Source organism: Capricornis sumatraensis, chromosome 2 (assembly GCF_032405125.1).
Source record: "Capricornis sumatraensis isolate serow.1 chromosome 2, serow.2, whole genome shotgun sequence".
NCBI classification, from domain to species: domain Eukaryota; kingdom Metazoa; phylum Chordata; class Mammalia; order Artiodactyla; family Bovidae; genus Capricornis; species Capricornis sumatraensis.
Genome location: NC_091070.1, coordinates 115,196,850 through 115,223,865, shown reverse-complemented (window position 1 = coordinate 115,223,865; position 27,016 = coordinate 115,196,850). Strand labels below are relative to the sequence as shown.

At 44.3% G+C, this 27,016-nt stretch overlaps 1 protein-coding gene across 4 annotated transcripts in view; it reads right to left on the bottom strand.

Annotated features, from left to right (window-relative positions):
* The window catches only part of ARHGEF11 (Rho guanine nucleotide exchange factor 11), a 110,347-nt gene extending 96,433 nt beyond the window's left edge, over positions 1 to 13,914 (bottom strand). For all 4 annotated transcript variants that reach the window (XM_068966691.1, XM_068966694.1, XM_068966693.1 and 1 more), the window contains exon 1: positions 13,767 to 13,914. In XM_068966691.1, coding sequence (XP_068822792.1) covers positions 13,767 to 13,798 — 32 coding nt within the window. In that variant the 5' untranslated portion in view covers positions 13,799 to 13,914. The remainder of the gene's footprint in view (positions 1 to 13,766) is intronic.
* Positions 13,915 to 27,016: the final 13,102 nt, after the last annotated feature.

The window sequence follows — 27,016 nt, the reverse complement described above, 5'->3', positions numbered from 1 at the left end:
ATAACATGAGAGTTGGGGGGGATCTCAGAGACCAAATCCAACTTTCCCATTTTACAATTGATGAAACTGAGTGAGGCCTAGCGAGGTTAGGTGACTTAGCAAAAAATTATCCATTACTCAACAATAAAAAGACAAATAAAAATGGACAAAGAATCTGAACAGACATTTCTCTTCTCTTAAGAAGATATGCAAACTGCCAACAAGCACATGACAAGATGCCCAACATCACTAGTCATTGCATGTGTACTCGCTTCAATCATGTCTGACTCTGTGTGATCCTATGGACTGTAGCCTGCCAGGTTCCTCTGTCCAAGGGATTCTCCAGGCAAGAATACTGGAGTGGATTGCCATGCCCTCCTCCAGGGGACCTTCCCGGCCCAGGGATCGAACGTTGGCAGGTGCATTCTTTACCATTAGCACCATCTGGGAAGCTCCACTAGTCATTAAGAAAATGCAAATCAAAATCACAATGAGACATTACTTTACACCTGGTAGGATGGCTATCATCAAAAGACAGACAGCAAAACCACCACTGCTGAAGATGTGGGAAAACTGGATTCTCAGTTTGTTGGTGGGAATGTACAATGGTTTAGCCACTTTGGAAAGCAGTTTGGCAGTTCCTTAAAATGCTGAACACTGAGATACCATATGATCCAGCAATTCCCACCCTATGTACATACCCAAGGAAAATGGAAAGGTACCTCCACCAAAAATCTGCACACAAATGTTCACAGCAGCATCACGCATCATAACCAAGCAGTGGAAGGGGCCCAGATGCCCACGAGTTGATGAATGGATAAACAAAAGGCAGTATATCCATACAATGGAATGTTTCTTGGCCATAAAAAGGAATAAAACACTGATATATGCTCCAACATAGATGGATGAACTTGGAAAAATATCATGTGTGGAAGAAGTCAGGCACAAAAGGCCACATATTATATGATTCCATGTAGGGGAAATGTCTAGAATAGGCAAATTTACAGAGACAGAAAGTAGATTCTGGTTGCTTAGGGCTAGCAGGGTGGTGAGCGGGATGACTGCTAAGGGGTATGAGGTTTCTTTTGGGGTGATGACAATTTCCTGGAATGAGATAATAGAGATGTTTGCATAACTCTGTGAATATACTAAAAACCACTAAACTGTATATCCTAAAGTAGTGATGGTATGTGAGTTATATATCATAAAGGTTTTAATTAAAAAATCGTACCCATTCATTTAGGGGGCTTTGCAAGTGGGGTAGTAGTAAAGAATCTGCCTGCCAAGGCAGGAGGCACTAGAGACTCGGGTTCAGTCCCTGGGTTGTGAAGATGCCATGGAGAAGGAAATGGCAACCTGCTCCAGGATTCTTGCCTGAAAATCCCCGACAGAGGAGCCTATGGACTGCCGTCCATGGGATCACAAAAAAGTCAGACTGGACTGTGTACACATGCGCACAGGCACACACATACACATCTATCCATTTAGTAAAACTTCACTGAGCATCCATTCACTACACAGTACCACAGGGTACACACAGATAAGATCCTTGAGTAGCTTAAAGGTGCCACATTGCTTAGTGAAAGAATGCTGAGTCACTTCTGAGATTTTATTCTTCCCAATGTCACTGAACTTACCTGGCCCCTAAGTGCCACTTTTTCCCCATCATTAACCAACCAGGAGGCAGAGAAGGAGGGAAGTTTTCTTCCTCTTGAACAGCGAATGCAAACCTCAGGTCCTACCAGGGAGCCACGGACAAGAAAGCTTACCGGAAAGAGGTTACACTCTCAGGAGACTGGTTCCTGATCAACCAATCTGTCTTCCTGGAGGGCACCCTTTATCTGTGTCAAGCAAACCTGATGTCTGGCTCCCTCAAAGATGCCCCCATTTTTTACCGTGAGCTTGGTCAGGGGGACAGGAAAATGGAAAGAGCACGAGGCTAGGGCTCTGTAAGCACAGTTTTTTTTTTTTTAAATCCCAACTCCATTACTTACTAGTTTACAGACTTAGACAAGTCATTAAAGCCTCCCTGTGCTTGTTTCCCCACCTATAATATGGGAATGCAAATACTTGCCTAGACTATCTCAAAAAGATAACAGACCAAAAACACTTTACAAACTCCACATCATAGGGCAGAAACACAAAGGAGCGCCATCATTATGGCACTCTTATCTTGGCCCTAAAACCTCCATCCTTCTCTATCAGTTGTGTTCTCTCCTTCTTTAAAAACTGACTTCTTCTCTCGACTCTAATCTTTCCTTTAATCCTGTCACACATCTCCCCTCCTGCCTCTACCACGGCTGACTCTACATGTACACCAAACTCTGACTGAAAAACGACCTGGAAAAAAGGAACTCAAAGGCCTGTTAATGGAGACTAATGGGCTACATTTTTTCCTCTTCTTTCTGACTAAATTTCATAAAGGAACTGACCAGACTATATCACCCTTTCCTCACCTCCTCTTCCCTCTTAAACTCATTCCAAACTGGCTCCTCCCCCATTCCCAAGCCCATGAAAAGCCTCCTAGTTACTAAATCCAGACACTTCTCTATCCTCCCCACCCTTCGCCCCCTGGGAGCACTTGCCGCCGCCCCCCCCCCATTTCTGAGATTCCACACTGCCTAGCTGCTGTTCTGCCGCCACTCCCCACCAGTCTCCTGTGTGGGATCCTCTTCCTCCCTTTTGAAGCAGTGCCCCTCAGGGTTCTGTCCAAGGCTCTCCTCTCACTCTACACCCTGTCCCTGGACAACCTCCCACTTCCACTATTCTGTCCAGACACTGATGACCACAGCCCCGCACACCTTCCTGACCTCCAGGCCTGTGTAACCAGCTGCTGGCCTGCTTAACACCTTCCCTGTGACCACCCACAGGCACTTCAAACTCATCGTGCCCAAAAGGGACTCCTTTCCTCAATCATACTCTTCCTCCTGAGTTCCCCTTTTCACTGAAGAGTACCACCCAGGGACTTTTCCTTGTGGATCAGTGGTTAAGAACCCACCTTCCAATGCAGGGGATGCAGGCTCCACCCCTGGTTTCCTCCGTCTCAGAACTAAGATCCCATGTGCCTTGAGGCAACTAAGCCTGCAGGCTACAACTCAAGAGTCCCTGGGCCAAAGATACTGCATGCTGCCACTAAGACCCTACTCAGTACCACCCAGCAGCCCAAGCCAAGAATAAGATTGCTATCTGTGCCTCAACTCTCCTTCACAAAACCAACCACTTAGTCTTCATTTTTCTCCATCTCCACTGTCACTTCCCTAGTAGATGCTACCCTCACCTCCTGCCCACATTACTGCAGAGGGCTCCTAATTTGTCTTCCCTCTCTCTGTTCTTTCATTCTTTCAGTGTGAAGATCCACATTGCAGTTGGGGTGATCTTGTTGTTTTTTAAAAGCATATCTGACCATGTCACTCTCTACTTGTCTTGCCATGGTCCTGCACTGTCCTCTGGATAAAGTGCAAACCCCTAACAAGGAAGATTACATGGTTCCCAAGCCCTAGCTCCCTGCCTACTCTCCTGTTTCATCTAATTAATTGTTCTAAAGTCTCAGTGCCTCCCTGGTGGCTCAGCAGGAAAGAATCCACCACCTGTAATGCAGGAGATCTGGGTTCGATCTCTGGTTTGGGAAGATCCCCTGGAAGAGGAAATGACAACCCACTCCAGTATTCTTGCTTGGAGAATCCCATGGGCAGAGGAGCCTGGTGGGCTACCGTCCATGAGGTTGCAAAGAGGCGGACACAAATGAATGACTAAGACCGCCCGCCCACCGCCTCTCTTTAGACCACAGCTCTTTTCAGCTCCTGCCACTCCAGGCCCTTGCTTGCCTTCTGTCTTCAGTACACATTGTTCCCTCTGCCTAGACTTTCCCTCACTCAAGCCTGGCTCTCATTTTCAGGCCTCAATTAAAGGTCACTTCCTCCAGCATAGCTTCTTGATGGTCTCCCACGTGCCTCAGCTGGTATCACCCAAGAGTTCAGGGTGGTATCATACAGCTCCTGTTCTCTCATGCCTCCCCAGAGGGCAGGGTAAGCAACTTACGCATAATGAATCCTAGTGCCTTGAGGGGCACCAGCCAGTGAAGACTTCTTAAATGGACCAATGCCACTATTTGAGGGATAGCACGAGTATTCCTAAACCTCAGACCCTGTTTCTGTGAACACACTGAAGTCCTAGTGGCTTTTTGCCCCCATCCCTAGGGCTCTGAGGAGAAAAGGGTCTGCAGTTCTAGCCTCATACAAGGTCCCATTCACAAAGCTATTTACTACACTCTCTCCAGCCACCTCCCCCCAGAACAACAGTGGCCTTTCTCTGCAGCAGCAGTCTCTTGGAGGAAAGCTTCTGAGGGCTGTGCTCTGGGAAATGAATGGGGCCAGCCTGGGGCAGGCAGGACAATGGCAGGGCAGGCCAGTGCCGTCAGACCCCTGCAGGGAACAGCAGCTCTGAAATCAGGCGGCCAGTAGGGAAATCCCCTGAGAGCTGGGAGACGCTAGAGGCAAACAACCTCAAGGCTGCTCTGGCCCTAAAAGAAATACCAAATGCCCAGGACCTCGCGCCCAATAAGAACATGGAATTCTCGGTCTCCAGGCCTAGCAGCGATGTTTCCAGTTGAGTGTGTGCTGGCCGCTCAGTCATGTCCAACTCTTCAAGATCCCATGGACTGTAGCCCGCCAGGCTCCCCTACCCATGGGATTCTCCAGGCAAGAATACTGGAATGGGTTGCCATTTCCTTTTTTAGGGGATCTTCCGGACCCAGAAATCCAACCCGAGTCTCCTGTGTCTCCTGCATTGGCAGACTAATTTTTTTTTTTTTTTTTTTGACCACTGAGCCACCTGGGAAGCCGTGTTTAGTACTGCTTTCTTGAAATCCCTTGAGTAGGCATGGAAGGAGCTGGAAATGTCAAGAATGAGCTACAGTTCAAGTCAGGTAACTGCAGGGAGGAACACAACTCATAAAGAGAGCTCTACCAGGCACTAGAAGACCATCTAGAAAGATGAAAAAATGAAGAGACATTGCTTCTGAACCCCAAGAAACAGGATAGGACACAATACCCAACACAAAGCATGCAGAGAATGGAAAAGCACCCAATATTTATTGGTAACAGTAGACCACGTGCTAGCGATTCTGCTAGAACTTGACATGAAGTATTTTATGTCAACATATGAAAGGTGTTTAAGAGGGACTTTCCTGGTGGCACAAGGTTTAGGAACCCACTTGCCAAGGCAGGGGGCCCAGGTTCTGTTCCTGCTCTGCGAAGGTTCCACATGCCATGGGGCAACTAAGCCCGGGCACCGCAACTACTGAGCCTGTGTGGCCTAGAGCAGGTGCTTTGCAACAAGAGAAGCCACTGCAAAGAGAAGCCGGAGCTCAGCAACTAGAGAGCGGCCCCCGCAGGGAAGGCCCATGCGCAGCAACGAAGGCCAAGTGCAGCCAAAAATAAATAACTTTTTAAAAAAAGGCAGGAAAGGTTGACTTGCTATATGGATGTGCAAAAGGAATGTTGAATAATATAAATGTACTATAGAGTTTGATGATACTAACCAGAAAAGGCCTCCTTGAAGAAACTAAGATTAAGGAGAGCTGGGAAGAGAAAGATAAGATGCATATAAAGATGTGGAAAGAGTGATGCGGTCTAGGAAACAGGCTGGCCTACCTGAAGCGGGATCGTAGGGGAGAGTAACAAGACCTACAATTAGTGAGATGTGGGCTGAATTGAAGAAAGCATGGATCCTAAGTTGCGGAGTTTGGGCTGGAAAGGAAAGACACTGAACAAAAGTTTCCAGCACAAAAAAAAAAAAAGGATCTCCTTGGGACAGAACCTTCTGCATCTGAGTTTTAACTAGTACGTCCTGTGTTTGTTCTGCATGTTTCCAGAGCCATGCCTGTCAGTCCTGTTTAGAATCAGCAGAGGTCTCAGCACCTAAGCACAGGTCTTCTGGTGGCAAATGAGCAGAGTTCAGACCAATCTGGGTTCCTTGCCAAACCAAATGCCTCAACAACACTAACCATACGTTTGGCACTATAGAATTCACCAAACGCTTTTACACAAATTGTCCTGATCTCACACCTAGTTAGCGGCTGAGCTGGGGCTCACACAAAGCCCTTCTAGCTTCAAGTCCCATCCTCTCTATAATCATGCTACTAGGGCAGTTTCTGCAGAGACAGCCCTTGAACCCTGGAGTTCTGTCCCAAGGAGATCGTGTGTGTGTGTGTGTGTGTGTGTGTGTGTGTGTGTGTGAGTATGTGTGAGTGTGTGTGAGTGTGAGTGTGTGTGTGTGCTGGAAACTTTTGTTCAGTGTCTTTCCTTTCCAGCCCAGACTCCGCAATTCAGGATCCATGCTTTCTTCAATTCAGCCCACATCTCACTAATTGTAGGTCTTGTTACTGTCTGCTGTGAGTGGGGTATGATTAATTAATCAGGATTTCAAATACATGTTAATCTTCTCAAATCATGACCCATTTCCTAAGGGAATCTCAAAGAACTCACTCCCTTCTCTCCCTTCCTTTAGAAGAACTCTTAAAACTATTTGGTAAATAAATAAATAATACTATTTGGTGGAAACAGCCTAACCTAAAGGCCTTAGCAAGATAAGTATCATTTGATATGCTGTGTTCAGTGAATTGCTGGGAGGTGGCAATGGCACCCCACTCCAGTACTCTTGCCTGGAAAATCCCATGGAAGGAGGAGCCTGGAAGGCTGCAGTCCATGGGGTCGCTGAGGGTCAGACATGACTGAGCGACTTCACTTTCACTTTTTACTTTCACGCATTGGAGAAGGAAATGGCAACCCACTCCAGTGTTCTTGCCTGGAGAATCCCAGGGACGGGGGAGCCTGGTGGGCTGCCGTGTATGGGGTCGCACAGAGTCGGACACGACTGAAGCGACTTAGCAGTAGCAGCAGCAGCATGGGAGGTGGAATGACTTATAATGATGGTCTTATTCTCTTGAGCAATAGCACTACCCTTCTAGTGAGCCAGTCTCCAAAACTTCAGAACCAAATCTGATTCAGCCTTAACAACCATACCTTGTTGATTTTCCTTCCAAAATGTCTTTCAAATCCTGCCCTTCTTTGCTCTCCCATTATCTTTTGCTGTCTTCTCATTTACATAATACCAGAATTCTTTCTTTAAACATTCTTTTTATTACCATATATTACACAAACCTAATTTCTCTCTGCTCTACAAAGACCAACACTCTTACCATCCTGAGGCCACCTTCATGCTTGATTCTACACCAGAACCTTGCTTTGGTTGTTCCCTTTGTCTGAAACGGCCTCCTCTCTTCCTTTGACTTAAATACTATCTAACTAACCCTCCCCTGGCTGTTCTCATTAGCACCAACTTCTTCCTTGTCTCTAAATGTACCTTTTTGGAATACATCAAGAGTCAGCAATGATGTGCTATCTTTTTATTGTTTCATGTTGCTTCATTAACTACATTTCCCAACAAGAATGTAAGCTCCACATTCTTGCAAATTATCTACCAGAACACTAAGCACTGAGCTGAGCATGGAGCTATTTGATAACTGTCTGCCATCCAACTGACTGCCTCTAAGTGCCTCTGATCACAGGTCAGCATCTGGAAGGCTGTCAGACTGGTCCTGTTTCCTCCGTGATTTGATGCCAGGCCACGACTGGTGACTACAGATCTCACTGCACCATTTTATGGCAGCTTTAAATACTGGAGAAGAAAGTGCTGAAAATCAAGGCTGAATGAAGCCATTCACTCTGCCCTTCTCGAAGCTCCTTTCTCACACAGCCACAGCTTCGTTTGCTATCCTTTAGAAAGAGGAGGATCTTGAAGAAGTCATTAAAGATGACAGAGGGATACAAGGGACTTTAGGGCCTGTGCTGAAATCAGAAGTAAAAGGCAGGAAGGTGGGCTTATATTATAGCAAAGGAGGAAATTCCCTAGCGGTCCAGTGGTTAGGACTTGGCGCTTTTACTGTCAGGGTTGGGTTCAACCCCTGGTCGGGGAGCTAATATCCCGCAAGCCATGCAGCTCAGCCAAAAAAAAAAAAAATGTACTGAAGGAAAATTTGGTAATCAAAAGAATGCTCAAGTATTCAACTCATGGAACCACAGGGGATCAGTGAAAATGGGAGCCCCTCAACCTTCTGAACCACCTCAAGAGATAGCCTATTTGGAGTCAAGAGTGAAGAAGAGGATCCCTTAAGACTTCTGTGATTTTCCCCTCAACTCTGTTCATTTGCTCTAGGGCCACAAATCCAGCTGTTTTTCCAGGCCTTGAAAATGTCTTCCAAATCCAACTCCCAAATTTGTTGGGGGCCACAGATTTTCTGGCCCCTCCTTACACGTCTACATCACTGTACTTCTTCCCTTTCCCCTCCCGTTTCATCAGACCACTCTGTTCTCTGTTTTTTTTTTTTTTTTTTTCCCAAACTTTCATTTTTCACTGGTTTTCAGGAAGGCAGATAGGGTTCCTGAAAAAAAGTCCTGGCTCACTGAAAGAAAGGGCACAGGCATTAATGTTTTCAGAGGCTCAAAGAACCTAACAGCTAGACCGAATCAAATCGGAGAGGCTGGCTACCCTAATTTACTCATCTATTTACTCAGATGCTGGGGGGGGGTGTGGGGTCTTCCCTCGGAACTCCACGTCTCCTTTCACAAGAGATCTAACACAACTTTTCATAAAGTAATGAATACTTTCTTCTCTTCAAACCGGAACCTGTAACTTTCTGCAGTCCTGCTTCCCTCCATGGGGCAAAGGAGTGACCTTGGAGGCTACAAGCAGGTCTGCACTTGAGTCTTTTCCCAAGGACTGCGACTGAGAAAAGTAGAATGCACAGCCCACGGTGAAACGGGTTTCCAAGCCACAGGATAAATCTTGAAGTTAAGTTTTAAAAATAATAAAGCAATAAAATGGGTTTTTAAAGGTAGTGCCACTATGAAGATGTGAAGCAGACTCAGTCAGTATAGATTAAAACCAGTCCTCTTAGGTTTCATGGAACTTCAGTGTTAACAAAGCCCTTTCACATACAGCGGAGGCCCAGACCTTTAAAGCAGTAAGGGACACTATCCAAAAGTTTCCGAACTCTATTCCATGGAGGTTACAAGCTTCCAGAACTCCTTTGTCTTTGCACCAATTTGGGGACTAGCCATGTGACCTTCACAGAATCATTTTTATTTCTGATGAACTCACTGTCATTAAACTCTTCACATTTTTTGGTCTATTCTCCTAAATACACTGAAAGGGACTCTGACAGTACTTTGACTATTAAAAAAAAAACTAAATGAATTTGTTCATCAAAGGGTGCTCTTTCAGAAATGTTTCTGAGTATGTGAAGGTAAGCTTAGACTGCTCCTGTTCATAATGGTGATTAATCACCAAATGTTTCATGTGTAAATCCATTGCCATCTCTAATCTCACGCCTGGAGAGCACCAGGGTACATTTTGGAGAAGACTCAGCATTTCAGGGGACTTATTATTTGGAGCTCTGGATCCCTGTCATTGTTCTGGGAGTGAAGTCACTCAGTCGTGTCTGACTCTTTGCAACCCCATGGACTGCAGCCTACCAGGCTCCTCTGTCCATGGGATTTTCCAGGCAAGAGTACTGGAGTGGGTTGCCATTTCCTTCTCCTGGGGATCTTCCAGACCCAGGGATCAAACCCGGGTCTCCCGCATTGCAGGCAAACGCTTTACCGTCTGAGCCACCAGGGAAGCTGTTGTTCTGGGAGGCCAGCATCTAAATTAGGTAGAACTCAGCTGTATGTCTTGTTTACAGGGCTCAACAAGAACCTGAAGTGGGAGCAGGGAGCCTGAGGTGGGAAGGGTTTTCCCCCACCTCCTCCTCAGCTTAGGCCACCAGCTTTTCTTCTCTACAAACATTCCTCAGCCTGAAGCTTCTTTCCTCCCTCCTCCACCTCCTTCCCCCTCCTCCTTCATACACCTCACTCCAGATTTTGCCTCCTCTGGAAAAAAAAAAAGGTTACATGCTGGGGAAAAGTTACATTCAATCTCAGATCCCTGATAAAGAACAGTTGCTTGGGTCTCGGTTTATTCTGAATTAGGAAAGTCATATGCTTCTAAAACAAGGAGCAGCCAGAGATCATAAAACAAACCCTTTCTATCCCCATCTAAGGAAGCCAAGGTAGCTCAAGCCTCTCCCATTCATCAAAATTCCTGGGAACGAGATTCAATAACCTTCCCCTTCTCATATTCTACTATCATCACCCAACCCTGACCATTGGAAAAGTGTGCCTTCTTTCTAACCTCATGTACTTCTGCAACAAAAAAGCCTGTTCGCTACGGTTAAATTCTTCAAAACAATGGAAAGACCTTTCGGTCACTCTTAATTTGTTTGGGGCCAGTTCAGAAAGTCGTGCCCAAAGCTAAATCAAATCCCTGAGTTTACCATCTAAATTTTCTAGAGCTTTACAGTTTAGAAAGCAATGTGAAATATTACCTGATTTGATCTGCTCCTTTCAACAGCACCATGAGAAAGATGCAATAAATATTATAATCCTCAAATGACAAGCTATGTGAAAATGTTTGTGACTGGAAAGCACTTCATATAAACGAGCTATTGCCTTACATATGAGGAAACCAAAGGAGGCATGTGACTTGCCCAAGGTCACACAGTTAAGGGGAATGCCAGGGCTCAAACCAGGAACTCGGCTTAAATCTAGCACTTCTCCATCTGCTCTAGTCCTCACATGAGCTGACTGTCTCTGCACAGAGAAAAGCTGTTTTATGGATGCAAACTCCTAACCCATCTGGCCATCTCAAAAAAGTTTGCCATGGAGAACTAGGGAAATGGATATACATGGCATAGCAAAACTCATTATCATTCCTATAAAAATAATTCACTATTATTATCTCCGCTTGCAATATCAAACACATTTTTAGAAACTTTTGAGAAGAACACACTAATGGGCAATAAATTGTCCATGGGCAAAAACTGAAAGGGACATGAAGAGCTACGATTCAGCCCATCTCTCAGTAACAACTGATTAACACTGCAAGATCAAGATTAGCTGTGACTATTTCATGTTTCTTTGGACCAGGAGTCACTCCCCAAAAGGGGATTAAAGTCTCGCCACAGCCTTCTATTCCTTGAGCCACAATCTCTCTTCATAGACATGGTCCTCCATCAGGTTGCTTATGTCCTAGAAAATACATCAAGGAAGCCTTCTCTAATTGACCTTATTTTGACTACATTTGAAATTAACACATGAATCTCGAAAAATCTGAAATGGATGAACGTATACGTGCTGACATATTCATTCACTGCAACATTCATTCATGTCAAGTATTTAGTGAGCATTCATCCAATGGAAGGCACTTAGCCAGGCATGCAGGGATATACCTGAGCAAAGAAAACCTAATTTCTGCCTTTAGAGTTTATAGGAGAGTGTTGCTTTTATATCTCTCATACCTTTCCTAGTTTCTCAAGTTAGACTATATGCTCTTTGTAAACAAGAACTGCACATTTAAATTTTCTGAAACTGTTGGAGTACAGTACCTTACACTAGGCTCCCTACACAGCAAATCAACAAACTAAAAGAGAGTCCCTGCCTCAACAGTCTGAAATCCTTCCACTCAATCCTTCCAGTACAGTATAAAATTGTGCAACACTGTGAAATATTTAAAATCCACAGGGGTATCGAACCTGAGATGTCAAAAGATCCAACAGAACAAACCTACTGCTAAGGGGTAAAGATCCAATGAAGCTGGAAATACCTTTAAGGGGACTCAAGCCCCAGAATTGGGGTGGGAGTGGAAGTGAAGAATGCTCTCAACCTGCAAAGCTGCACTATCCCAAGTGCAAGGGGGTGCCAAAAAGCATCGTACTCTATTGCCAGAAAGAATAAAACTGCCCCGCTCCCATTCCACAGGACTAGCAGACAAATCTCTTGGGCTGGCCAAAAAGTTCTTTTGGGTTTATAAGACTATAAGGAAAAACTGGAATGACCTTTTTGGCCAACCCAATACTTAGGGTGGGATAACAGTAAGAGCCTCCAGTTTAGAAGACTTGCATCTGAGTCCAGCTTCTGCCACTAGTCAGGAAAGATGGCACTGGGCTAGCCAGGAATCCTCTCTGAGCCTCAATCACCTCTTCTGTAAAATGGGAATGAAAACCTCTGTCTTGTCTACATCACGGAAATACTGGGAGGTTCAAACAGATACATTCCTATGAAAGCACTCAGAAAAACCATGCTATACACACCCTGAGAAGACTATGAGGGTGTCCAAACTCCCAGAGGAGCATCTCACTCCAGCCCAGGAACCTTCATTAACTCCGTCTTTCACCCTCAACACCTGGGTTTCTACCTTCTCACAACTCTGAATTCAAAGGAACAGTTCATCCCCAATCTCAAAAAGGCAAGTGTGTTAATTCTCAAATTCCAAGAGGGTAAAAGAGAAGGGCAGTCATGTAACCATTTCAACTCCCTGCCTCGACAAGAGTCAAACTAAATAGAAGCCACAAAAAGGGGAAGAGATGGAGGTTTAAGCAGTCACGTACACTATCTGTCCTTTGTGGTTGTCTGCCTTCTCTCCACTGCCAAGTCAGGTCCCCGTCTAGGGACTGCTGAACTAATCTAAACGGGGCTCAGAGGCAATACAGAGATTAGTGTTTGGGAGAGAGAGAGATTATATGCATTTCAGGCCACATTCCACTGCCAAAAAGAAATTATCAGCATGGATAATCAAAGGTTAACCGGACAGGGAGAAAACAACTCATTGCTCCTTTGCAAATATTCTTCCCTATCTCTCCAGTAATTCCCACCCCACCCCCCAGGCCCAGTTCTTTCATTTGCTTGTTCAGTCCTCCAACCACCCATCCATCCAGTTAGGATGAGTGCAGCACCCACAAAACTACCCTCCCTCTAGGTTCTCTAAGGGTTGAAGAGAAGGGGAGGAAAGGAAAAGGCAGATACCTTTCGAAGTTGTTAAAATGTAGTGTACTGATGAGGAGGCTGGGCAAACTCGGGGGTTGGGGGGGGGGCGGTGTGGGACATCCTGTGCTCAGACTCTAACGGCCAGTGCCTCTGCATATCAGGCCTAAGAGCCCAAAACAAATCCTTCCGGCTCTAGGCAGAGGGAAGGCCCATTTTGCAGAGTCAAGCTTATTAAAATGGCTTGGCAGATTAAACCTAGAGCATTAGCTGGTTGGCCGATTTTAATTTAAACCCAAAGCTTGGAGAAGAAGAAATTCTAGGGTTGACCTATGCCATTCTGCGGGCCATTATCAGCCACTGGTAAAATCTAGACCTGTATGGGTGCAAAGTATGTTTCTGTCCCATCATTCAGGCCAAGAACATCCTCCTCATTCTAGAAATGGGATCTACCCCATCACCAAGCCCCACCATTCCACAACAACCAGTCGGTGGAGGCCCACGCCTCTGCCAGGGCCCTTCCCCCCGCAGCTCCAACACCTAAAGCCAGTCCCAATCACCCTAGGGGTCTCACGTGACCAGGCTTGTGCCCGCCTCCCACCCCTAAGCTGGCAAGTTAGGGACTCAAATTCAGCCTCTGGCCTGGCAAAAGTCAAAGGCGGCTAGAAAGCGTTTCCCCCTCTTTCCCCACTCCTTGCGTCACTGTCTGCTGCTTGCATTTAAAAAACACTGATTAAACAGATTATGTTTTGAACATGGACACACACAGAGGGAACATAAACATACATGTCCAGACAGTCCCCAGGGACCCCACCAACACCCACAGCCCACCCAGACCCTTATTTTGCAATCTTTTATCAAAATGCAACACCTTCTTTCCCAGTCATTCCTTAAGTAAGTGTTGAAAAACCACATTATTAGCAAACTTACCTGTCTATACTCTGGGGTAACCTTACACTCATGGTTTCTCGGTGTCTCCACGGTTTCAGAATCCTGTAGTTGTGATGTCTTGATCAGGACTGAATCGCTCGCAATTTTTAAAAAGGTGAGAGGAGGGCCTCCCAACTTGAAGACAATCCTTTTTCCTCCAGCTCTCAGGACCCGGGTGACTGAAGCTCCATTCTACTTCTACCAGTTAACATGGTCTCCTTTCTTAGCCCCCCTTTCCCCTCCCCTCTCTTAAAAACAAAAAAAAAGAAAGAAAAAGAGAAAAACTATGACCTTCTTAAAAACCAAAAACCCAACCACAAATCTCTTCAAGGATAGCGCTGTGGGCTTTAAAAAAAAAAATCACAGAAAGAATGTGCCTTCAAAATATCAATCTTAATTGCAAAATATAGATTAAAAACATCCTTTTAATCCAGTTTTCCCAGCTGTCCTTACGTTGGCAAAAGCCTCAAGCTCCAAAGGGGAAAAAAATAATTCTCTGGTCTCCAATGCCTAAAACGACAACAGATATACTGAGGGACCAAAAAAAAAAAAAAAAGATGAAAAAATCCAAACTGACACCTGGAAAAAAATCTTCCAGCTGATTTCCACAGTAAAAAAATAAATAAAACCATACAATAGTATGTACACAACAGCACTCCTTACAAGTCCAGTGCAACCCTGGGAAATCAAAATTACAAATTTCCTTTAAAAAAAAAAAGCTTTTAGATGAAAAGGTTCTGAAATTTTTAAATGAGCCAATCGCACCAAAAAAAAAAAAAAAAAAAAAGAACACCTGAATGCAATGCTTTTTACCTTTAAAATGATAGCAATACCACAAACCAGAAAAAAATCTCTGAAAATATTCTCTTCTTTTTTTCCTTTAAACTTGCAGGTCTCTCCACCTACCCTAGCCTGATTCCCAGCCTAGGTTCGGCCTTTTTCTCAAAGACAATTTCCTGAGTTAGTTCTGTTTTGCTCCTCCACATCCAGGCTCCGAAATTTTCTCTTGCCTCAGCCTCCATGAAACGGAGCTTTCGCTTCTTCCCGTTTCTCCCCTGCTCTCCCTCTCGCCTGGCCAGGAAAACTGCCCCTTATTATTAATAGTTTGGATTATTATTGTGGATTTGAGTTCGGGGTGGGATATTCCTCCACACCAGCCTCCTGGACAATCCGATCGCCTGGCTTCTCTCGCTCGGCCTCTCTTTTTCCTCCCTTTCCGCCCCTCGCCTAACCTCGCAGGCAAGAGCCCACCGCGCCAGGCGCAGGACCGCCGGCGGCCTCCGGCTCCCGGCCCCGCTTGCCCGCTCGCCCCACGCCCGACCGCCGCACTCCGGTGTCGGCAGCCGCGAGACTCCGCGCTCGGGCGCAGGCAGGAAAGGCGGCGGCGGCAGGCCGGCACCGGCGGGCGTCCGGCTCCCGGCGTCGCGGCCGCGCTCGCCTCCTTCCGGGCCCCTTCCCCCGCCCCGGCTCCCCGCTCGCTCGGGCGCAGGCCCGGCCGGCCGCCCCCTCCCCGAGCTGCCCTCCCTCCGCCTTCCCCGCGAGCCTTTCTCCTTCCCTCTCTCCGGCGGGGGCGGGGCCGCAGCCTGCCCCTCCTCCCAGTGCGGCCCGCCGGCCTTTCCCCCCGACTCACGCCGCGGCCGGGGTGGGAAGCCGACCGCCCTTCCCTTCTTCGGGTGCTGCGGCCGCGGCTCCCGCCCCGCCGGCCCCTCTCCGGGTCTCCCTGCGCGCCCTGCCCCGCCGCGACCCCTCGCCGCTGGCCCTCGGTCGGTCCCCTCCGCGGCCCCACAGTCGCCGGCCCTGCCCTTGGTGCGGCCTAACCGATCCCGGGCTTAGCCGGATCCCCGGCTTTTCCCGGCCTAGCTCGCCGGCGACCCCGGCCCGGACCCCGAGAATCACAGCGCGCAGTCCCCGCCGCCGTCACCACTGCGGCCACCTACTCGCTGCTTTCCCCTGGGTGCTTTTCCCCTTTCTGCTTTCTGAGTTCTCAAGACCTGACCTTTGTGTTTTACCTCCCTTGCCACCCTGCTGCGGTGCCCGGCGCTCCTAGGCCCCCTCCTCACGTGGACCAGTTTTTGCGTGCACGGTCGTCACCTCTGCTCCCCCTCCCCGCCCCGCGCCACTGCTCACTTCACCTCCACCTCATTTCTCATTTTTCAAACATTTGTCGCGGCCTCCTGCCTGGGTGCCAGGAGCTCTCGTAACAGTTTTTTCCCGTTTCGAAGGCCCTCCTCACTTCTTAGACCCACTGAAGAGACCCTTCTGGTCTTGCCGCCCCGATTGTTTGAGCATGTTATTACCAGTCTGGGTGAAGTGTTTTTGAACTCGATGGAAAATCCTTTCAAGGACAGTTCTATTTTCATAACCTCTCTCATAGAATCACAGTTTCTAAATCTTTCCAAGCAACATGACATTAGTCAGAAGGTCCCAAGCGTTATGATTAAAAATAATTAAGACCAAAAGGAAGCTTAATTTTAAGTGAACTTTGTCTTTGCGCCTCGGTGAATGCTATTGTAAAATACCCTGCAGGCGGTGGTGTGTTTGCTTGTGGTCTCTCCCTTCCACACCCGCTTGATTGTTCTGGGGTGAAATACATGTATATGTGTATTTACCCATACACATCCATAAAGAGGGAGCTGAGTGACCTCAGCACTCATCACTGTTTGCAAATAGCAAGAGAAAAAAGAAAGTAATAACCTGAATTATACCAGATACAAATTGGTATATAAAAGAAAGACTTGCACCCCTACTGTACCAACCCATAAGCCAGAACCCCCAAAGACAGGTGTTCTGCCAGAAATCAGGCAACACAGTTCAAATTGCTACTGACCTTCTTTATTCCCTTCCTATACTACCTGCAAAAACAATGGTCCAATTGTGTACACTTCCTCTGTAGTGATAGATCAGTGGTCACCAAACATTTTTCTTCCCCTGCTTCTTTAATCTATGTAATATTTTTAAGCAATTATTTACATGTAATTTATCGTTGTTGTTTAGATCCTAAGTTGTGTCCAACTCTTTTGCAACCCATGGAATGTAGACCGCCAGGCTCCTCTGTCCATAGGATTTCCCAGGCAAGAAACGAGTGAGTAGCCATTTCCTTCTCCAGGGGCTCTTCCCAATGCAGGGATTAAACCCACATTTCCTGATTGGCAGGCAGATTCTTTGCCTCTGAACCACCAGGAAGCCCGCATATATTTTATTACATACCTTATAAATCTTGCTCTAGAGTAGAAATATTGAAAGGTTATTTAAAATAAAGATGAAGTACATTTTAAAATCATATTTTTTAGTGAATGTTAATGACTGGAATGAATCATGACTGGAAAAGATACTTGTCAAAGAGGTAGACTCAAGCAGAAGTGCATTCTTGATTGCATTTATTAAATTATGATACTCATCTTCCAGTCCCATTCACCACGATGCAAAGACTTTTGATTGAAATTCAACTAGTAAATTTACAGCTTAAGTCAATCAGTCCTTCTTGGATGATGGGAAGGTTTTACATTTTATATTTTAGCAAATGGGTTCAAACCCCCTTGGAAGTATCATTTAAATTTTTTAAACAAATTTAAAATTTTGTTTCTTAGTTTTCAAGTGTGCAGACAAAAATTTTACTGATGAAACACATTCTTTTTGATAATTAAAAGAATAACAGGGACTTTCCTGGCAGTCCAGTGGTTAAGACTTCAGCTTCCAATGCAGGGGATGTGGGTTTGATCCCTGGTTGGAGAACTAGGATCCCACATGCCACATGGGGTGGCCAAAAATAAATTAAAAAATAGCAATTTTGGAACCATTTCAGGTAGGTTTTCAAAATACGTTCTCTATAAGTATGAGTTTCTTTATAAAAGCAGTAACATTCTCACTAATTAATAGACTCTCATCTTCATGTTGAAGGGACAGATTAAGTGGATTTTTGCTGTTTTGTTTTGTTTTTGAAAATAAATGCTTAATAGTATACTGTTGCCAGCCATTTCTGATAGGACTTTGTAAAATGCTCTGTCAGATATAACTTGGTAAAAGGAAAATGTGTATCCCTGCCTTGCTCAGTATCTCTTTTTAGGCCTCTCTCAGGAGATAACCAATGAATCTCACAGAACAAGAATTTTCATGGTCATTTTCCCTGTGTTTACTAAAAGTTGTAACATTTGTGGCATTTAAGAGGCTTATTTTTATCCAGTGAATGGCATAGGTTATAAAGAAACTGAATGCCTGAACAGTGTGTGGCATTATGGCTGGTTCCTGGAAACATCTCACATACTGCTCATGCCAGATGACTTCCGAAGTAGTGATCCTGTGAGAGTGCTAGGTCAGTCTGTATATTAAATATAAATAATATTTTTAATTAATATATTATTAATAATTTTTAATGCTGCTGCTAAGTCACTTCAGTCGTGTCCGACTCTTTGCGACCCCATAGACGACAGCCCACCAGGCTCCCCCGTCCCTGGGATTCTCCAGGCAAGAACACTGGAGTGTGTTGCCATTTCCTTCTCCAATGCATGAAAGTGAAAAGTGAAAGTGAAGTTACTCAGTCATGTCCGACTTAGCGACCCCATGGACTGCAGCCTACCAGGCTCCTCCGTCCATGGGATTTTCCAGGCAAGAGTACTAGAGTGGGGTGCCATTGCCTTCTCCGAATAATTATTAATATAAAGCTTAAATAAGAAGTTGTTTTTGCTATAGTTAAATGGTACTGTGAATGCACTGAAGTATTTTCCTCTTGTAGAGCAATGCCTCTCTTTGTCTACACTACCTTGAAGACTGTGGGGTGTGGGGAGTGGCCTTAGCAGGATAGAACTCCCTGAAGTTAGCTGGCCATGTAAGTGAACTGCTAAATCTCAGTTCAGGGGAGAAAAAAAAATTAGATTGTACCCAAGACAAACCAGGTTGTAGGAGTCTGGAAGCAGTTGTTGGAGAATAAAAAGAACACTAGACTAGGACTCCAAAGAACTGAGTTTGTTCTGGGCTGTGTCCCTTTCTAGCTTTGTAACCTGATGTTTGCAGGTTGTATGGATTAAATAAAGTCAAGCCTGGGCTCTGTAAACCAGGGGTTCCCAACCTCTAGAACCTAATACCTGAAGATCTGAGCTGGAGCTAATGTAATAATAATAGAAATAAAGTGCATAATAAATGTGATGCTCTTGAATCATCTGGAAACCATCCCCCTTCTACCCCCAATCTATGGGAAAATTGTCTTCCACGAAACCAGCCCCTGGTACCAGAAATGTTGGGGAACGCTGCTATAAACTAGAGTGCGCTGGGCAGGAAAACATGAATAAACTTTTAAAAATATTATTTTAATAATTATTTTACCCTTTTCCCAAGAACTCTGTTAATAAAATGCACTGTCTCTGCCCAACATGCTGTGGGATAGGTTGCGCATTCCTGTTTTGTTCTTTAGTTGTTATGTTAAATTTATTTACACCTCAGGAAACTATGGCAGAGAGGGGTTTTAGGTGATTTGCATGAAATCCCATTAGTCTGATTGTTTAGGCTTGAGTTTATACCTCTTTATTTTTAGGTGTGAGAAGCAAAGAGAAAAAAAACCTCTTTTTTTTTTTTTTTTTTTTTTTAGCAGAGAGAGATTCTAGAAACTTAGTGTTTAATTGAATAGCTGAGGGAAAGCTGTGGTGGAGAAACTTGAATGGTTCACAGTGTGAGTTGTAGAGAAGCAACTTTTTCTTGCACAGACATCCTCAGTCCAAACCAAGCGTATCGTCTTAGAAAGATGGACTCAGAAAGACGGATTTCAGTCATTCTACAGGCCCAGCGAATAAAACATGATGCTGTGGTTTATCAGTGATCTTTTATCCCTCTTCAACCTTTATCAGTTGGAAAGATGATGTGCACAGGTTCGCTTAATTAAGTTGTTGTTTAGTCCTAAGGGTGAGAAAATTTTGTGATTTATTTTTAGCTGATTCAGATTTCTCTAGCTTATTGGTGGAGAGCCAGAATAACCAACATTAAACTGTTACAGACATCATTTCATTGTCACTCAGAACATCCTGATCATTTAACCTGTTGTTGCTGCTGCTGCTAAGTTGCTTCAGTCGTGTCCGACTATGCGACCCCATAGATGGCAGCCCACCAGGCTCCCCTGTCCCTGGGATTCTCCAGGCAAGATACACTGGAGTGGGTTGCCATTTCCTTCTCCAATGCATGAAAGTGAAAAGTGAAAGTGAAGTCGCTTAGTTGTGTCCAACTCTTAGCGACCCCATGGACTGCAGCCTACCAGTCTCCTCCGTCCATGGGATTTTCCAGGCAAGAGTACTGGAGTGGGGTGCCATTGCCTTCTCTGTTTAACCTGTTGAGTTCCCAATAAAATTTTAATGTGAAAAAATAATAACACCCAAAACGTACATAGTGCTTACTGGGTAAATACTCTTCTAAACAAACTGCAAATGTTAACCACTAAATCATTTCAGCGGCCTTTGGAGGTGGTTATTACTATCATCCTTGTTTTCAGATGGGAAACAGAGGCTCAAGGAGGTAAAATAACTTGCTCAGGGTCTCAGAGCTGGGGAACCAGGCAGTCTGGCCACAGAGTCTATGCTTAACTGTCAGTTGTGCTGCCTGTATGCTGCAGGCGTTGGTGAAAACAAACAAAAAGCAAGGAACAACACATAGGCAAAACCTTATCAGAAAGAAGAAGAGCAGGGCATATTGAGGAGAAACTGGGGAGCGTGGAGCTAGAAGGAGAGGTCAGCAGTTTAACTCCTCAGCCCTCCAGAGAGTCGTTTTTCCCATTAAGCAGTGACCAGGAGATTTTACCCTAAGCTGTCACTTCTGTCTCCCTTCTCAGTGTCCCTCGAGATATCACCCCCTGAAAGTTGCTCACTCATCACTTTTGAGGATCTCAAGGCATTCAGTGGAGAAGGGGCTCCTCTCCTTGACTCCCACTGAGAGAAGGTCCGCATTGTCTGAGGTGTCACCTCTTAGGTGTGCACTCCAGCCTCCTAAACGGGGTACTGTCCTGTCTGTTGTTACCTTAGAAACCAGCTCTCTCCCATCAACACCCCTAGTAGCTGAGACAAACTGAATAACACGGGAAGGTGCCAAGATAAGTTGTAAAGGAAAATGTGTGAAAGAAAATCAGTTTTAGATTGAAGGCTAATATTTTTGGAAGTTGGGTGTGTGTGTTATTTTTTTTTTAATCCCAATAAGAAAAAGTAACCAGGATCCAATGTAAGATACAAAAAGAGTGATACCAAGAGGAAGATTTAAAAAAAAGAATTACTCAAAGCCTGTTTAATTTATTTATTTTTATTTTTGGCTGTCCTGGGTCTTAGTTGCATTGGGCTTTCTCTAGCTTTGTTGAATGGGGGCTACTCTTCATTGCACACCAGCTGCTCATTGCGGTGGCTTCTCTTGTTGTGGAGCTCAGGCTTTAGGCACGTGGGCTTCAAGGTTGTGGTGCACAGGCTTAGTTCCTCTGTGGCATATGAAATCTCCCCGGACCAGGGATCGAACCCATGTCCCCGGCATTGGCAGGCAGATTCTTATCCACTGTACCACTAAGGAAGTCCCCAAAGCCTACTTTAAAAATTGAAAAAATTGTCCTTTAAAAAGTTTGACATACAATAAATAACACGTATTTAAAATGTATATAACTTGGTAAGTTTTTATATACATGAAACAATATGCAGATAACACCACCCTTATGGCAGAAAGTGAAGTGGAACTAAAAAGCCTCTTGATGAAAGTGAAAGAGGAGAGTGAAAAAGTTGGCTTAAAGCTCAACATTCAGAAAACGAAGATCATGGCATCCGGTCCCATCACTTCATGGGAAATAGATGGGGAAACAGTGGAAACAGTGTCAGAATTTATTTTGAGGAGCTGCAAAATCACTGCAGATGGTGACTGCAGCCAGGGAATTAAAAGATGCTTACTCCTTAGAAGAAAAGTTATGACCAACCTAGATAGCATATTCAAAAGCAGAGACATTACTTTGCTGACTAAGGTCCGTCTAGTCAAGGCTATGGTTTTTCCAGTAGTCATGTATGGATGTGAGAGTTGGACTGTGAAGAAGGCTGAATGCTGAAGAATTGTTGCTTTTGAACTGTGGTGTTGAAGAAGACTCTTGAGAGTCCCTTGGACTGCAAGGAGATCCAACCAGTCCATTCTGAAGGATATCAGCCCTGGGATTTCTTTGGAAAGAATGACACTAAAGCTGAAACTCCAGTACTTCGGCCACCTCATGCGAAGAGTTGACTCATTGGAAAAGCCTCTGATGCTGGGAGGGATTGGGGGCAGGAGGAGAAGGGGACAACAGAGGATGAGATGGCTGGATGGCATCACCGACTCGATGGACGCGAGTCTGAGTGAACCCCGGGAGTTGATGATGGACAGGGAGGCCTGCTGCAATTCATGGAGTCGCAAAGAGTCGGACACGACTGAGCGACTGAACTGAATTGAACTGAACTGAACTGAACTGAAACAATCACCACAAATCAAAACCTATTGATTATCTCAAAGTTTACTCTTGCACTTTTCTACGTCTTTCCTCCCACGGCTTCCAACTGGATGCAGCCAAGCTGACTACAGGTGTGTATAGCTTTTATTAGTCTTCTCAAATACCCAGCTTTTTGGATTCACTGAATTGTTTCTCTGTTGTTTTTCTGTTTTGTTGATTTCTGTCCTGATCTTTATTATTTCCTTTCTTCTGCTTGCTTTGGATTTCATTTGATCCTCTTTTTCTAGTTTCTTACAGTTGAAGTTGAGATCTTTGATTTGAGATCTTTCTCAGAACTTGGCTATACCGGTACTCTGATTTTGGATTTCCTGTCTTGGATTTCCTGTCTACGGAATTGTTAGAAATAAATTTTTGTTGTTTAAACTGGTCTATGATAATTTTTATAGCAGCCCAAACTGACTAAGATAGTTTCATTGACTTTGTCTGTTTTTTTTTATTCTCCGTTTTATTTTTCTCTTCTCACAGCTTTGGAGTTAGTTTGCCCTTTGTTTTCTGGTTCTTTAAGATGTGCATGTCTGTGCTCAGTCACTCAGTCGTGTCCGATCCTTTGCGACCCCGTGGACTGGAGCTCGCCAGGCTCCGCTGTCTGTGGAGTTGTCCAGGCAAGAATACTGGAGTAGCTTGCCATTTTCTACTCCAAACGCAGAATCTTCCCAACACAGGGATCAAACCCTGCCCAGTGACTAAGACTGCACTCGCAGTGCAGGGGGCTGGATTTGATCCCTGCTGGGGGAGCTAGATCCCACGTACTGCCACGAAGGGTTCTCTCATACAGCAACTGAAGATCCAGCATGCCGTAACGATCAGTGATCCTGTGTGCCGCAGCTAAACCAGCGCTACCAAATGAATAAATATTTTTAAAAATGGAAGTTAATGTATTTATCTACACAGTAACTATTTCTGATGCCCTTCATGCCTTTTTGTAAATCGGAATTTTATCTGGTATCATTCTTTCTGTTTGAAATGCTTCCTTTATCATTGTTTCCTGTGTAGGTCTGCTGGTGTAGGTGATGTCTTTGGTGTAATTTTTTTTTCTACTTTCTTGAGCTTGGGGTTCACTCAACTTCTTGGATCTGTGGGTTACGGTTCATGTTAAATTTGGAAAGTTATTGGTTAATTATTTCTTCAGCTATTTTTGTCTGTTCCCCATCTCTTTCTTCTCCTTTGAAGACAACATGTATATTAGGCCACTGAGGGGTCTCACAGCTCACTGATACTCTTCCCTTTTTCTCTTCATGTTTCATTTTGGATGGTTTCTATTGCTCTTCTAAAAATCCATTAATCTTTTCTTCTGCTTTCTTTGATTTACCATTAGTCATATCCAGTATATTTTTCATCTCAAACATTTGAGTTTTCATTCCAAGAAGTTCAGTTACATTCTTTTTAAAGTTTCCTGTATATCTATACTTAGTATGCCCAGTCTTCTAATTTCTTGAACATATAGATTACAGTTATAATAACTATTTTTGTATCCTAATTATATCATATATGTCATTTCTGGATCAGGTTCAGTTGATTGATATATTCCAGTTGATACTCTGGGTCTTAATGTCCCCCTTCTTTGCATACCTGGCAATTTTTAGTTGGATGCTAGATATTTTTGTATTCCTATATATATGGACTCAATTTGTAAGCAAATTTGGAAAACTCAGCAGTGGCCACAGGACTGGAAAAGGTCAGTTTTCATTCCAATCTCAAAGAAAGGCAATGCCAAAGAACGCTCAAACTACCGCACAATTGCACTCATCTCACACGCTAGTAAAGTAATGCTCAAAATTCTCCAAGCCAGGCTTCAGCAATATGTGAACCATGAACTTCCAGATGTTCAAGCTGGTTTTAGAAAAGGCAGAGGAACCAGAGATCAAATTGCCAACATCCACTGGATCATCGAAAAAGCAAGAGAGTTCAGGAAAAAGATCTATTTCTACTTTATTGACTATGCCAAAACCTTTGACTGTGTGGATCACAATAAACTGTGGAAAATTCTGAAAGAGATGGGAATACCAGACCACCTGACCTGCCTCTTGACAAACCTGTATACAGGGCAGGAAGCAACAGTTAAAACTGGACATGGAGCAACAAACTGGTTCCAAATAGGAAAAGGAGTACCTCGTCAAGGCTGTATATTGTCACCCTCCTTATTTAACTTATATGCAGAGTACATCATGAAAAACGCTGGGCTGGAAGAAGCACATGCTGGAATCAAGATTGCCGGGAGAAATATCAATAACCTCAGATATGCAGATGACACCACCCTTATGGCAGAAAGTGAAGAGGAACTAAAGAGCCTCTTGATGAAAGTGAAAGAGGAGAATGAAAAAGTTGGCTTAAAGCTCAACATTCAGAAAACTAAGATCATGGCATCTGGTCCCATCACTTCATGGGAAATAAATGGGGAAACATTGGAAACAGTGTCGGACTTTATTTTTTGGGCTCCAAAATCACTGCAGATGGTGACTGCAGCCATGAAATTAAAAGGTGCTTACTCCTTGGAAGGAAAGTTATGACCAACCTAGATAGCATTTTGAAAAGCAGAGATATTACTTTGCCAACAAAGGTCCGTCTAGTCAAGGCTATGGTTTTTCCAGTGGTCATGTATGGATGTGAGAGTTGGACTGTGAAGAAAGCTGAGCGCCAAAGAATTGATGCTTTTGACCTGTGGTGTTGGAGAAGACTCTTGCGAGTCCCTTGGACTGCAAGGAGATCCAACCAGTCCATTCTAAAGATCAGCCCTGGCTGTTCTTTGGAAAGAATGATGCTAAAGATGAAACTCCAATACTTTGGCCACCTCATGCGAAGAGTTGACTCATTGGAAAAGACTCTGATGCTGGGAGAGATTGGGGGCAGGAGGAAAAGGTGACGACAGAGGATGAGATGGCTGGATGGCATCACCGACTTGATGGATGTGAGTTTGAGTGAACTCTGGGAGATGGTGATGGACAGGGAGGCCTGGCGTGCTGCGATTCATGGGGTTGCAAAGAGTCGGACACGACTGAGCGACTGAACTGCACTGAACTGGTAAATATTCTCAAATTTTGTTATAGAACTCAGTGAAGTTTCTTGGAAGCAGTTTTTCCCTTTCAGTTCTTACATTTAAGCTTTGTTAGGCAGAACAAGGACAGTATTTAGTCTAAAGTTGATCTCCCCCACCCTAGCTGCTGAGGTTTGATCTTCTAATTGACTGTAGGATGTCCTATGAATCATGAGATCTTTCAATCTGACTGGTAGGAACAGGCACCTTGCCTGGGCCTGTGTGTTTCAAGGATTCTTCTTTCTAATCCTTTCAGGTGGTTCTTTCATCAATCTAGGATTATTTCCTCCTACACATGCACTCTTCTAAACTCAACTGTATACTTTAGAAGGGCCCATGCATGCAGATCTCTGGAGTCCTCATCCGATGCAGCTTTTTCCTTTCTGATATTCTGGCCTCTGGCAAACCAACTGGCCTTCCAGGACTCTCAGCTTTATGTCCTCAACTCTAGGGCACTACTGCACTCCACTTGGGCTCCCCCTCCTGTACCTTGGCCTGGAAACTTTGTCCAGGAAGTAAGCTGGAGCAGCTGTAGGACTCACCTCATTTGTATTTTATTTCCCAGGAATCACTATCCTGCATTGCCTGGTTGCCAATGTCTTGAGAACCATTGTTTCATACATTTTTGTCTGTTTTTTAAAAATTATATATTTGTATTATTTTCAATATTATATATTTTATTTTATTTTTATTACATATTTTTATAGGCTTCAGCTATAGCTGAAGCTCAGCTGGTAAAGAATCTTCCTGCAATGTGGGAGACCTGGGTTCAATCCCTGAGTTGGGAAGATCCCCTGGATAAGGCAACGGTTACCCACTCCAGTATTCTGGGCTGGAGAATTCCAAAGAGTTGGACATGACTGAGCGACTTTCACTTTCATTTTTAATAGAGTCAAATAAAGTTTTATAGTATTCAACATGCTTTCCTGACAGAGAAAATGTATCTCAAGAAGTAATTTACCTAAGATCTCAAAAAAAAAAAAAAAACCTGTAAAGTTGAATATCTCTACTTAAAATGTTATAGTTAATACAAATTCTTGCAAGAGACTCTGGCCTAGGATGCTATTTGTGAGAAGTAATAAACTGTGTTGTATGTTTCCTCTCCAATGATGAACTTTGACATTTTATTTTCTTTTTTGTTAAAAAATATATACTCTATTTCCAACTAAAGGGTTGTACATAACATATGTGTATGATCTACAAACCATGTATATACACATATAGGCATTGACTTCATTCTTGATATTTAAAAATAAACTTTATATATTACAAAAAGAAAGGCAATGTCAAAGAAGGCTCAAACTGCCGCACAGTTGCACTCATCTCACACGCTAGTAAAGTGATGCTCGAAATTCTCCAAGCCAGGCTTCAGCAATACATGAACCGTGAACTTCTGATGTTCAAGCTGGTTTTAGAAAAGGCAGAGGAACCAGAGATCAAATTGCTAACATCCACTGGATCATCGAAAAAGCAAGAGAGTTCCGGAAAAACATCTATTTCTACTTTATTGACTATGCCAAAGCCTTTGACTGTGTGGACCACAATCAACTGTGGAAAATCCTGAGAGAGATGGGAATACCAGACCACATGAACTGCCTCTTGACAAACCTGTATACAGGTCAGGAAACAACATTTAGAACTGGACATGGAACAACAGACTGGTTCCAAATAGGAAAAGGAGTACCTCATCAAGGCTGTATATTGTCACCCTGCTTATTTAACTTATATGCAGAGTACATCATG